The sequence below is a fragment of the Dendrobates tinctorius genome, unplaced genomic scaffold (assembly GCF_039654945.1).
Source record: "Dendrobates tinctorius isolate UK_male_01 unplaced genomic scaffold, ASM3965494v1 ptg000008l, whole genome shotgun sequence".
Classification (NCBI taxonomy): domain Eukaryota; kingdom Metazoa; phylum Chordata; class Amphibia; order Anura; family Dendrobatidae; genus Dendrobates; species Dendrobates tinctorius.
The window spans coordinates 41,873,879-41,888,019 of record NW_027361676.1 but is presented as its reverse complement, the minus strand read 5'-3'; the positions used below and the strand labels follow the sequence as shown (position 1 = coordinate 41,888,019).

Genomic DNA, 14,141 nt, shown 5'->3' with positions numbered 1-14,141 from the left:
ATTGGTGCATTATCATCCTGAAAGATGCTTGAACCATAGGATGCACTTGGTCGCCCAAAATGCCTAAATAATCGCGGCTGTTAATTCTTCCATGATAACACCCCAGATCATCACAGAACCGCCGCCATGTTTTACGGTTGGGAGAAGGCAGTCTGGATGGAATGCTTCTTTCGGCTGTCTCCAAACGTACACTCGGTCGGAGGTTGGAAACAGGGTGAACGATGATTCGTCTGAGAATATCACATGATTCCACTGCTCGAGGGACCAATTCTGGAGGTTTCTACACCACTCTAAACACTTGGAAACATTTGTCATTGAGAGCAGTGGTTTTCGAATTGCAGCTCTTCTGTGGAATCCAGATTTGTGCAGCTCCCGACGAACAGTTTTTGTGGAAACTGGGTTCTGTAGGTGTTCATTGAGCTCAGCAGTGATTTTCGGAACCGTGGTCTTGCGATCCTCTCTCACAATTCACTTTAGAGTCCGATGGTCTCTCTGTCAACTTCGACTTTCGGCCGGACCTGTGCTTTGCTGCAGACGTTTTTCCTTCTCTTTCAAACGCAGTCATTACTTTGGAGACAGTACCTCTTGACACGCCAAGCATTCAGGCACTTTCTGCTACACTAGCGCCTGCCATACGAGCATCAACAATTTGGCCTCTTTGAAAATCCGAGAGGTCTGCCATTGGTATCAGGTTTTCAGCAATGTTCTTACAATTCTGCAAATAAACAGTTAATTTACATACACAAATCACATAACACAAATAATCAACTACAAAACATTACCAAATGTCACGGTTTGCATGTTTATAACATGTTCGAAGATTATGATGCCAAAATGTTAGATGTTTCCATTATTTTGTCCAACCCCTGTATGTTTTATTATGTATGCCATGCGGCTGATGTTGACATTTGTATTGTTCGTGTTTCTAGTACGTAGTCATATTGCACCTATAGAAGCTTGTATCACTCAGGCCAGGGTCCTCTTAGCAGCTGCGATGCAGCAGGACTCCGCAGAGACATGCATGCCCGTATGGTTATAAAACGGAGCGCTGCGCGTCCACCGTCGATCCGCACTGTATCTACAGATGATTCATAAATGCCCCATCTGATTACCAGTCTGTGCAGTGTTCTGCCGCATGGAAGCTGCGTCACAAATGTGCCTCGGCCCCGCTTCCCAACTAACAGATCACAGCCATTCTCACTCTGTGTTGGCTTTGCTGCTCACATTCAGAATTAACCCCCATATTACCCCCAGAATGTATAATTAAAGGGGTCCTGTCACGTTGTATATGCAGTCTGATCTGTGGAAAGGACGGCAAAGAGAAGAAGCTGAGCAGTATTATATGCAGGCTTGTTGGGAAAGATTCAGTATAACTCTCATTATATTCCTTGGCGCGATCTCTGCATGTCCAGGGAACAATGTCAGTCACTGGGCAGGACCGCCCACTGGACTCACGTATGTATGTGTATATAATATATACTGGATATATACATACAATCATACAGTAGTGATCAAAATAATAGCAGTCCAATATGACTAACCAGATTAGTCACTGGGTAGGACCTCCCACTGGACTCGCGTATGTATGTGTATATATATATATATATATATATGTGTATATATATGTGTATATATATATATATATATATATATATATATATATGTATGTATATATATATATGTGTATATATATATATATGTATGTATATGTGTGTATATATATATATATGTGTGTGTGTATATAATATATATGGTATACATACATACATTCATACTAGCAGAAAGGATTTCAGTGAATAAAATGCAAGTGTTACTGAAACGTTTCCCACAGAGATGAATATCCGCTTGAACAGCTCCTCCGGCTCTGTGACGTCCCGCCTGCGGGTCAGATGTTCTTTTCAATATGACCGGTTCCCTTTAAGCGCATACATTCGCGGTGCTACATAGCGTATGGTTACTTGTAGTGTGCTATTCCTCCCATGTAGCACTGACCATTGCAGTCATCCTCCGATTCCTTGCATCATGGGTCATCTGCCATCACCCTTGTGTATGCCACAATCTGACAGATCAGGCTATCCTTCTATCAAGGGAAACTCTGCTTTTAAATAGCAGCTTCCAAGATTCTGAAGATTGTAAACTGCATAAATGGTTGAGTTTCTTTGTACATAACCTTTTGTACTGATTTTGACTTACTATTCATGTCTAAAGGAAAGTTCTGCTGCTTTTTATTGACCTGGGTATTGTCCGAGCCCAGGTGAGTTATATACATACATGTCTGACAGCGGAGGAAAGTCTGATTCCAAAGAGAAGGCAGAAAACCACAATTAATGTAGTAAATCACCAGACTTATAGGGGATCTGACATATTTCACAAAACAAACTAGATACATTATTACATAAATCTTAGGTCTGATGAAGCTGGTGTAACTACTGTGGAAATGCTTGACTGAATGGCTGTGTAATGCTTTTCCTGCCAAATGAGAATCGCATGAGTCCAGCTCTAGTTGTGCTGCTAAAAAGCTTATCTTAATATCCACGTTAAACAGCAATTCTGACATAGATTTTCAATGTCAGTACACCGGCCTCATCTGTTCAAAGAGATCTACTTATTAATGAATACAGTTTGTTTTGTGAAATCTGGTGGCACCTGCTTTCAAAATCAGCACAAAAACTGCAAACTTCATCCACAGTTCATGTCTCCATTGACTGTGGAATTGCATTAACAGAGGCGTTATGCTTTAAACCCGGTAACAGGTTCTCTTTAAAGTGTCCAGTTTTTCCTCTTTATTCCCGCGGAGTACTTTGTGTTTTTGTTTGTTTTTTAAATCCACCATACAGTTCCTGAGATATTGGCCTTTTTATTTAGTGCTAATTTTCATGGTCATATAGTTCAATTTACTGCTCCTTTTTATGGCCCTGACAAGGGGTGTGGCTTCCAAGCATCTTGGGGGTGTGGTTCCAAGCGTCTTGGGGGTGTGGCTTCCAGACGTCTTGGGGGTGTGGCTTCCAGGACTCTCTGGCTGTGTGGCTTCCAGGAGTCTTGGGGGTGTGGCTTCTAGACATCTTGGGGGAGTGGCTTCCATGAGTCTCGGGGGAGTGGCTTCCAGGAGTCTTTGTATTATTACCCTTTGAGCCTCACCCTCTTGGTAAGGACCATTAAAATTTGCAGTAAATTGGAACTATGTGACAATTAAAAAGAAATCAGATCCTCAGGGAAGTAATGAGAATGCAAATGTGGGCAAAAACTGGAACGTTTGATCCGGAGACAAGTCCTCTTTTAAGAGTTGTAGCTGGAATGTCGGGGTTGAAATGAAATGGACTCAGTAGTAGAGGGGGCACCATTCTAGTGAGGACCATGTATTTAATGCCCTCTGATGTGGCCCCAGCCATTCTTACACTTCATACATTGGATGGTGCACAGGACGCTCTGTACAGCCTGGCAGCTATCTATGGAGGCAGACCAAGCTCTGCTGGAGGAGGGAAGGCCCGGCACAAAGAAGAACAGGTAGGCCTCTCGCATGCCTGAGCCTCTTTGCAGTACCCTTGTGTCACCTGCCATGATCATGTGTCGTCTGTGCATGTTTCCTGGGTCATAAACATAACACATAGGGGGAAGCTCCAACCTGACGCTGCTTGAGGTGCTGCCGATCATGCTGGCTGTGGTTAACATCCCATCACTAACCAAAACTACATGTACGTCTTGTGTTTGTCCTTTGTAAATCCTCTCCATGTTGGACCATTATATCATGCACATTTCTAATTTAATTCAGAAGTTGTTCACAAAATAGTAAGTTACCCCTATTACATAGGACAGATTGTAACTTGCTGATCTTTGAGAGTCCGCCCGGCAGGACTTCCCTGTGGTACTAAGCGGGGCTTGGGAACCCAAGAACCCTACAGCCTGTCTTCAATGGAATAGATGTTCTTGTGCTCCACCTACATTCTATACATGGTCTATGGAAGTCTATAGAAAGGAGAGTCCACCACTGTTATTTCTGACAGTCCCATAGACAATGAATGGAGCGAAGGACGAACATGCTCTTTTATAGAGCGGTTGCAGGGTGTCAGAGCCTTGTTGTGTCCCAGTGTTCAGACTTTCAGCCATAAGTAAGTTATCCCATATTATGTAGATGGTGGGTGACTTACTATTTTTGGAATAAGCCTTTAAGTCTTTGCCTGCGAATGATTCTTGCACCTGGTCTCGAGTTCCTGCTAAATTGTGGTACTAATAATACAACAAAGGGTGGTGAAGCGTAGCTGGATCATGTTTTATACTGTGCTACTACAAATGGTCAAAATGGCCTCTAGCGTTCTTCACTCTTTACGTCTTGCCTCTGCTATAGGACGCGGGGCATTATTTCACGGTTTGGTAGTATAGGGTTTGCCATTCACCTGTAATTTGTGAAACTTTGGTTTTGGAAGTTACTGTTTTCCCTGCTTGGGTTATTTTATGTAAATCTGACATGTACGCCATTGTGCAGATGGTGGATTACCTGTAAATGTAGATAAACCTTTAGAAGACTCGTCTAGGGTGTGTAGCCTTGGATATGATGGTATTAAAGGTGGATGTGGCCAAGATGACCCTCTATAAGGCCTCCTTCACACATATGTGTCTCCATGTACATGTGGTATCCATTGTTTCACGGATACCTCACGTACATAGCACCATAAGTTATAATGGGAACGTGTCCATGTTTTCCAGCAGCACGGATGACAAAGACAAATACGGGTCTATAGGTCCGTGAAGAACACGTAGAGCGCCCGGATATGTATGCTGTCTGTGTATGACATTGCAAAGTACAGGAGAAGCTTTGTCATTTATTTATTTCTTTATCCATACTGGAAAAACTGATGACTGATGGTAAAATTGGACAGATGGATCACACACATCCAAAACACTGACACGGGTGCAGTTTTTCATGTAAGTGTTTAAACATTGAGGTGTGAAGGAGGCCATAGACAGAGTAGAGAGAGAAGTATGGCTAGTGCTAACCTAGATCCAATTCTTCAATTATCATAACCTGTAATATTCGGTTTCCTGTGATGACCACTGCAGGGAATATAAGCAGTCTGTGGCATCTTTCCTGCTGGTTGACAGGGGTGTCGGAAGCTGGCTTGGATTATTTCTATATGATGTTGTGGTGAGACCATCCGGGTGCAATATTAGGGGATGAGAGGCACAAGGAATCCTGACAAAGCATATTTTGTCTATCCAGATTATCTTGCTGGAAGATCACGGTACATAATATCTATTTGTTTCCTGTGTAGGAATATTTGTCAAGGCTCAGACAAATCCGGCTTCAGAATTTCAATGAACGTCAACAAATGAAAGCTAAATTGCGTGGGGAGAAGGTAAGTCACTTTCCACAAGCTGTGCTTTCAGAAACTGGGATTGGTGTTCTTTTTAACATATTTTCATGAATTACATACTGAATTAAGCTCTTCCGAAAACCATTGGAAGTTGGTATCTGCAAAAGAAAAGGTTTTGTGTTTTTCGTTTTGTTTTTGTTTTCTGTAGGAGGCACTGACCTTGAGTGAGGGAACCATTAAATAGGATATGTTTTCAGATTTTTCACAATAAAAACTGCATACATTTATCATATAGATCTCATAGACCTGATGAGACTGGTGTACTAACTTTGTTAATCTATTTCAGAAAGGCTCTATAATCTGTAGGGAAGCAGTAGGGTAAGTTCCTGGATGGTAGATATGTGTTGGTTATGTAAGCTGTACACTAGGTTACTGAGAGGGTTTAATGTGACTGGATTTTGCACCCAGATTTTCTGAGTAACCAAAAGAACCTGGCTGAGAAAAGTTGATCCTATATTCCAGTCTCGGGTTTACATGTTTATTAACAAGAGCTGGGTTAGCTCAGCAGTGTGGATTGTGTTGAGTCTGGAGAAAGCCAGAGCTGCTAGTTTGCTCTGCAAAGAAATGATTGTTTGGTGAACATGTTTAATACAAGTGTGAGCTGCTGCTGAGAATACAGAGGTTGGTGAGGCTGATAAATCTATATTGTTTCATTCGGCCTGAATAAAAAAATAGTTTATGTTCTCAACTGATACTGAAGGAAGGCTGTTTTATTTTATTTTAGGGGTGGTAAAGTTTGATTGACAATAAAGGCCTGTTTCACACTTCAGTTTTTTAGAGAGAGAGAGAGACTGGTTGATAGATCCTTAAGTCTCTTGTTCGTGATTCAGAGATCTCACCCTAATCAGTTCAAGCTGCAACTGTCAGGCTGGGTGGGTGAGCAGAGACTTAAGCCCCCGTTACACACTGCGATATCGCTAGCAATATCGCTATAAAGTCACCGATTTTGTGACGTTACAGCGATATTGCTAGCGATATCGCTGCATCTGATACTTACCTTAAAGTCTTGGAGATCGAACACTCTTTAGCTGGTTTGATAATAAAATTTTATCTGAATTATACAGCCATTCTGATGTGGATTTTCAAAGGAAATAAGCCGCTATCTACTCTATTTATTCAATTCCCATTCATTTCTATGGAAGCTACTTAAAAAGCATGGCTGAGCCGCTGTCAGCTAATTTTGCTTCTCCATTGCTTGGTGCCTGGACAGAGTTATTTCTGTTTTAGGCATGAAGGGTTAAAATGGAAGTACCCCTTTAGATCAACACAATGTGGCGCAATTCTAGAATTCTAAATAAGTGAGCCAACGTAGATCTAGGTCAGGCAAGTCCATACAGTCTATTCTGTTGGCATGATTTTCTTTTACATAACATCATGAAGATTAAAGAAACCTTATATGGCAGGTTTTATTCCCTATGCCTGTGTAAATGTTAGGGTAATGTAAGTGTGTTAATATTCTCACCGATCGCCATCTTCCACAGTTCCCAACACCACTCCGGTCCTCTTCTGGGTCACTTGACGGCTAACTGTTTTCCCAGGTCATACTGCGCTCTGTGTGAGCCTAAAGTCTCTTTTACAATGTAAGTCTACAGAGCCTCGTTCCTACACTCCATAGATTTAGATTGTAAAAGCCTCTTCTGTCCCACATAGACAGCCCGGTACGATCCGGCATGTCGGAATAGTCGTCACATGACCCAGAAGAGGACCAGAGCAAGGCTGGAAACTGGGGAATACATTGATTGGTGAGAATACACAGGTATAGCCAATAAATTGTTGAATAGGACTGCTTCTTTAATGACCGTTTATAGTGAGGTTTTGGTCTATTACATTTTTTTTTTCCCATGGCTGTTAAAGGGAACCTGTAATATAAAGTAAGTCCGATGTGACGGCATTCTAGAATGCTGTATATATGTTACCAGTGCGCCCTCCATAAAATACAAAATAGCTTTTACTAGCTGAAGAGCCCGGCGTTGCCTGGGTATAGTAACCAACTGTGGTTAGTTATAACAAATTATAATGATTATATTGCACATAAAAACGGTGCATTTAATCCTATCCTGTGTGATACTGACTGCTGAGCCGTGTATCTAATCCTCTCCTGTGTGATACTGACTGCTGAGCCGTGTATCTAATCCTATTCTGTGTGATACTGTCTGCTGAGCCGTGTATCTAATCCTATTCTGTGTGATACTGTGTGCTGAGCTGCATATCTAATCCTCTCCTGTGTGATACTGGGCTCCCCTTGCAGTCTGTGTCAGAGGGTGGTCTGTGTTGGCACGGTAATAAATTGTGTTATTTCCAGCTTTACAGAAGGACGATAACACCATAGAAATGATAAGAATAATAGGCCTCAGTTACCACAACTGTCTACAAAGAAAACTGTTGCTGATAGCAACCAATCACCGCTCATTTTTCATCTTTTAAACAGCTCTGGGACAGCATGGCGAGTTTTGAGTGGCGACTTTTGTGTTTCGACTTTTATGTGGCGAGGTTGGTGTATGTGTGGTGAAATGTGTGCTGAGGGTGGTATACAGTCATGGCCAAATGTATTGACACCCCTGCAATTCTGTCAGATAATACTCAGTTTCTTCCTGAAAATGATTGCAAACACAAATTCTTTGCTATTATTATCTTCATTTAATTTGTTTTAAATGAAAAAACACAAAAAGAATTGTCCTAAAGCCAAATTGGATATAATTCCACACCAAACATAACAAAGAGGGTGGACAAAAGTATTGGCACTGTTCGAAAAATCATGTGATGCTTCTCTAATTTGTGTAATTAACAGCACCTATAACTTACCTGTGGCACCTAACAGGTGTTGGCAATAACTAAATCACACTTGCAGCCAGTTGACATGGATTAAAGTTGACTCAACCTCTGTCCTGTGTCCTTGTGCGTACCACATTGAGCATGGAGAAAAGAAAGAAGACCAAAGAACTGTCTGAGGACTTGAGAAACCAAATTGTGAGGAAGCATGAGCAATCTCAAGGCTACAAGTCCATCTCCAAAGACCTGAATGTTCCTGTGTCTACCGTGCGCAGTGTCATCAAGAAGTTTAAAGCCCATGGCACTGTGTCTAACCTCCCTAGATGTGGACGGAAAAGAAAAATTGACAAGAGATTTCAACGCAAGATTGTGCGGATGTTGGATAAAGAACCTCCACTAACATCCAAACAAGTTCAAGCTGCCCTGCAGTCCGAGAGTACAACGGTGTCAACCCGTACTATCCGTCGGCATCTGAATGAAAAGGGACTGTATGGTAGGAGACCCAGGAAGACTCCACTTCTTACCCCGAGACATAAAAAAGCCAGGCTGGAGTTTGCCAAAACTTACCTGAAAAAGCCTAAAACATTTTGGAAGAATGTTCTCTGGTCAGATGAGACAAAAGTAGAGCTTTTAGGGCAAAAGCATCAACATAGAGTTTACAGGAGAAAAAAGAGGCATTCAAAGAAAAGTACACGGTCCCTACAGTCAAACATGGCGGAGGTTCCCTGATGTTTTGGGGTTGCTTTGCTGCCTCTGGGACTGGACTGCTTGACCGTGTGCATGGCATTATGAAGTCAGAAGACTACCAACAAATTTTGCAGCATAATTTAGGGCCCAGTGTGAGAAAGCTGGGTCTACCTCAGAGGTCATGGGTCTTCCAGCAGGACAATAACCCAAAACACACTTCAAAAAGCACTAGAAAATGGTTTGAGAGAAAGCACTGGAGACTTATAAGGTGGCCAGCAATGAGTCCAGACCTGAATCCCATAGAACACCTGTGGAGAGATCTAAAAATGGCAGTTTGGAGAAGGCACCCTTCAAATATCAGGGACCTGGAGTAGTTTGCCAAAGAAGAATGGTCTAAAATTCCAGCAGAGCATTGTAAGAAACTCATTGATGGTTACCGGAAGTGGTTGGTCGTAGTTATTTTGGCTAAAGGTTGTGCAACCAACTATTAGGCTGAGGGTGCCAATACTTTTGTCCGGCCCATTTTTGGAGTTTTGTGTGAAATGATCAATGTTTTGCTTTTTGCTTCATTCTCTTTTGTGTTTTTTCATTTAAGACAAATTAATTGAAGATAATAATACCAAAGAATTTGTGTTTGCAATCATTTTCAGGAAGAAACTGAATATTATCTGACAGAATTGCAGGGGTGTCAATACTTTTGGCCATGACTGTATGTGTTGAAGCACGTGGTAGTGTGTGGCGCATTTTGTGTGTGTGTTCATATCCCCGTGGTGAGTATCCCATGTCAGGACCCCACCTTAGCAACTGTACGGTATATACTGTTTGGCGCCATCGCTCTCATTCTTTAAGTCCCCCTTGTTCACATCTGGCAGCTGTCAATTTGTCTCCAACACTTTTCCTTTCACTTTTTCCCCATTATGTAGATAGGGGCAAAATTGTTTGGTGAATTGAAACGTACGGGGTTAAAATTTCGCCTCACAACATAGCCTATGACGCTCTCGGGGTCCAGATGTGTGACTGTGCAAAATTTTGTGGCTGTAGCTGCAACGGTGCAGATGCCAATACATACATACACTTTTTCCCCATTATGTAGATAGGGGCAAAATTGTTTGGTAAATTGGGACGCGTGGGGTTAAAATTTCGCCTCACAACATAGCCTATGACGCTCTCGGGGTCCAGACGTGTGACTGTGCCAAATTTTGTGGCTGTAGCTGCGAACGGTGTGGATGCCAATCCCGGACATACATACATACATACATACATACATACACACACACATTGAGCTTTATATATTAGATTATACTCACCTAAGGGGTTGTCCGGTCTGATGGATGTCACTTTTCTTGATCCGGAGCCTCCTCTCTTCTTGCTTTTTGCGGATGACATGTTCTACGTCATCCACAGTGTCCTCAGCATTGCGCTCCTGTGCAGGCGCACTACTCTGCCCTGCCGAAGTCGGAGCAAAGCACTGTCATGCGCAGGTGTGGGAAAAGGCCATAGAGCGCTGGCGCATGCACACAACAATACATTGCTCTGCCCCTGGCACGGCAGATAAATGTGCAGGAGCATTCTAGAATGCTGTCACATGGGGATAACAGGTGCTTGCCCTGCTTTATATGGGGAAAAATGGTTTTCATTTGTATTTTAAGGGTGAGGATGGCCCTAAATATTCTTACGTATGGAGATGTAACACTCCCAGCTAAATAAAGTCTTCTAGACATTTATTCTAAAATTTCTCTTGATACAATTGGAATTAATGTTCTTTTAGTAAAAGAAATTCAGTAGGAGAAAAAAAAATATATGTGTAAGGATTAGCCAAATGAAAGAATGGGGAAATAGTAATGGGGATGTTAGAAGAGCGAGAATTTCCTTATTCTGCCTAGCTGAAAAGAACGATCAGTATTCCACAGATCATAAAGACAGATAATTAAGGGTCAGAGTAGGAAACGTGGGTAGAAAATGCGAATAGTGCATTAATTTCCTCCACCGGCTGGCATGTGTTCAGAACTGATGCTTTTCAGCACAGCCGTAGCCAGCGATGGAGAGCTATTAATCTAAGCTGCAGACGGCGCTTTCTGGGTGATTAGCTCTCATCAGTGCAAAATATGGATTGATGACAATGTGAGTGCTCAGACTAGACACCTTTTTCGAGATGCATTGAGTTGTGAGAGATAGGAGCTCTTCGAGCTTTTTGCCGGAAATATTGACATAATGGTGAAATGTGTTAAACTATCCGCTCATGTAATGTATACTAAACAAGATGCGGTAAGATCATGCAACTCTTCACAGAGCCTTAAGCCTCTAACGATCTGTATCTGTGTGTGATTATATGTTTAACTCTGTTTTAAAGGGTAAACTTTTTTTCTTTCATAAATCAATAGATCTCATGAAAATAAGAACCTTTGTAATGTGTCTTATCAGAGAAATCTGCGTCTTTCTCCTCTTTAAGAATGATCATTCATTTTTACAATTCTCAACTCAAGGTTAAAATCTATCTTAACTCTGCAACAATCCAGCTTTTCCTAACGCTGGTATAATTTTGCCTTTGCTACTCACCCCTTCCCCACTTTTCTTTATGAACCATTTCTTTGCTCTGACTGCGCATCTGGCTCAGATTGATTAGCTGATCCTTAAGAGGAGTTCAGGCCTCCTCCCAATGATTCACACCTGAAGGCATTTGTTAGCTAATATATTGTGAGTAAAGAGTCTTCCTGACGTAGTTGCATCATGCAAGTGTATCATATACGGTAAGTGTTGCCTTGAATTATACCAGAATTCAACTGGAAGGGAACTGAAGGTTCATGGATTCTTAGTTACAGTAAACAATATTACTCTTTGTCTTCTCACCCCCATAGTCCTTCACTTCATATTAACCCCCCTAATCCCTACACCTAGTTATGTACTGGTCATCTCTCCATCCATCCTCCCCATCCATTTGACCGCCTGCTCAGAATTGTTCCTCAACATACAATCCCATTTCTCCAAACCCAGTCAGCCACTCTTCTTCTCCCACTTACTAACGCTTTCTCTGTTCCTCCTCACTACTGGTGATATCTTTCCAAATCCTGGCCCTCCTCACCACATCTCCAAAGTCATTTCTACCTCTCATCCATGCCCTATAAAAAAAAATTCCATAATCTTTTTAACCTTATACCTATCCCGCCCAGCCCCCACTTCCCCAGTCCCTCTAACTGGAGCTCTGTGGAACGCTCCCTTTGTCTGCAACAAACTTTGATACATCCATGACCTTTTCATTATTGGCAAACCTTACTTCCTTGCCAACACCGAAACCTGACTCGCCCCCTCTGATGCAGCTTCTCCTGCTGCTCTTTCATATGGTGGATGCCACCTTTCCCACACTCCCCCCCCCCCCCCCCCCCCCTCCCCAGCAGCAAGCATGGTGGAAGAGTTGGTTTTCTCTTGTCAGATAACTGTTCCTGCATCCAAATCCCACTGCCACCCTCCATTACTCTCTCTTTTGCGGTTCATTATGTGCTGTGGTAGATTGGCTCACTCGGCTGCACACGGAGGTAGTCAATGGAACACTGCGCCTTTAAGGGTGCACTTGGTTTATTTAGTTCTGCATAAACCAAGGTTTTAAGCACAAAAAATAAACACTGCGCTCTGGGCAAAACTGCAAAACAATAGCACTTTGTGCAGTGCTTGCACTAGTGGGGGATCAGCCCACTCAGGGTTAACAATGTCCTTGCACAAGCACTATGTGCACACACTTTTCAGGAGTTCTCTCTCTCCAGTTCCACACTGAACACTGAAAGCTCTTGCCTTCAGCCATTTAAGCCCAGACCTTGTGACTCCTCCATCACGTGACTGATCACATAATCCTGACATCACACAGGTCCTGTTAGGACTCTGCAGGTGGAGATACGGTGGACCCCCTCCCATCTGCTCTAAGGAGGTCCACTAAAACCAGCCCATAACATAACTCTCATTTAATCCTCTCAACACATAGTGTGCTGGAGGAAACTGCTCTGTTTTTACATCACTCACACCATCATGCGCGGTGACACATATCTCCCCTCCATCACTTTACGAGTGACTCTACGCATCTTCTCCCCCTCCAACCTCCAAGTAACTGTCACTTACCATCCCCCAGGGCCAGCCACCACCTTCTTTGATCACTTCACTACCTGGTTACTTAATGTCCTTTCCGCTGACATCCCCACTATCATTATGGGTGACTTTAATTGACACTTCCCACTCAGCTGTCTCTATGCTTCTATCTCTCATTTCCCCTTTCGGCCTTGCTCAATAGTCTTTAGCAAGCCACCCAAAAAGATGACCACACACTGGACCTCATCTTCACCCACCTCTGTTCCCTATCTAACCTCTCTAACTCGCCTCTCCCTCCCTCCGATTGGCCACAGCCTACTCACATTTTCTTCCCTCTCCTCTCTAGGTGCACAATCTCTACTCCACAAACTTGCACATCCTTGCAGAAATCTCAAACATCTCGACCTAAACTCTTTGAATGTCTTCGCCCTCTTACACACTTAAGTTTCTTGCACAATGCAGATGCTGCTGCCTTTTTATATGATACCACAACAGCTGCAGCTCTGAAATCAGTAGTCCTCCTCACACATACCAAAGTTCGAACACTTAACAGGCAACCTTGGCACACCAGCCTGACTAAAGAATTTAGTTGGGCATCCAGGGTTACCGAGCAGAGATAGAAATGAATCCCACGCTAATTAACACTTATCGCATTCAAACAGTCCCTCATTACTTTCAAGTCCACGCTCACTGCAGCAAAACAAACCTACTTCTCATCTCTCATATCCTCCCGGTCTCATGACCCTAAACAGCTATTCAGCACTTTCAATTCTCTCCACCGTCCCCCATCACCTTTTCCTTCTCCTCTCCTCTTAGCTGAAGACTTTTGCCTCATTCTTCAAGCAGAAGACTGATAATATCAAATAAAGCTTTGGCCTACAGCCCCCACAGCCCCTCCTTATAACTATTCAGCCCTCCTCCTCCAAAACCAGCTTCTTCACCATTACAGAAGATCATCTTTCCTCTTTACTCTCCAAATTACATCTCACCACCTGTGAACTTGACCCGATCCTGTCACACCTCATCCCAAACCTCACCACAGTCTTCATCCCAACCCTTACCCATCTCTTCAACCTATCACTAACAACTGACCCTCCCTTGACCCATGCTCTCTGTCTAGCCATCTAGCTATCACCCCATATCACTTCTACCCTGTGCCTCAAAACTATTGGAACAACACGTCTATTTTGTCATTTTGAACTGTCCTTCCACCTCTACTCCTCCTGCTCCCTCTTTCACTTCCTA

General features: G+C 42.9%; 1 protein-coding gene across 3 annotated transcripts in view; it reads left to right on the top strand.

Annotated features, from left to right (window-relative positions):
• The window catches only part of NEK1 (NIMA related kinase 1), a 214,901-nt gene that overhangs the window by 73,750 nt on the left and 127,010 nt on the right, over nucleotides 1-14,141 (top strand). For 2 of the 3 annotated variants that reach the window (XM_073577224.1, XM_073577219.1), the window contains 2 exons: nucleotides 3,421-3,504; nucleotides 5,268-5,351. In XM_073577224.1, the coding sequence (XP_073433325.1) occupies nucleotides 3,421-3,504; nucleotides 5,268-5,351 (168 nt within the window). The remainder of the gene's footprint in view (nucleotides 1-3,420; nucleotides 3,505-5,267; nucleotides 5,352-14,141) is intronic. The other variant, XM_073577228.1, reaches the window with a different exon arrangement.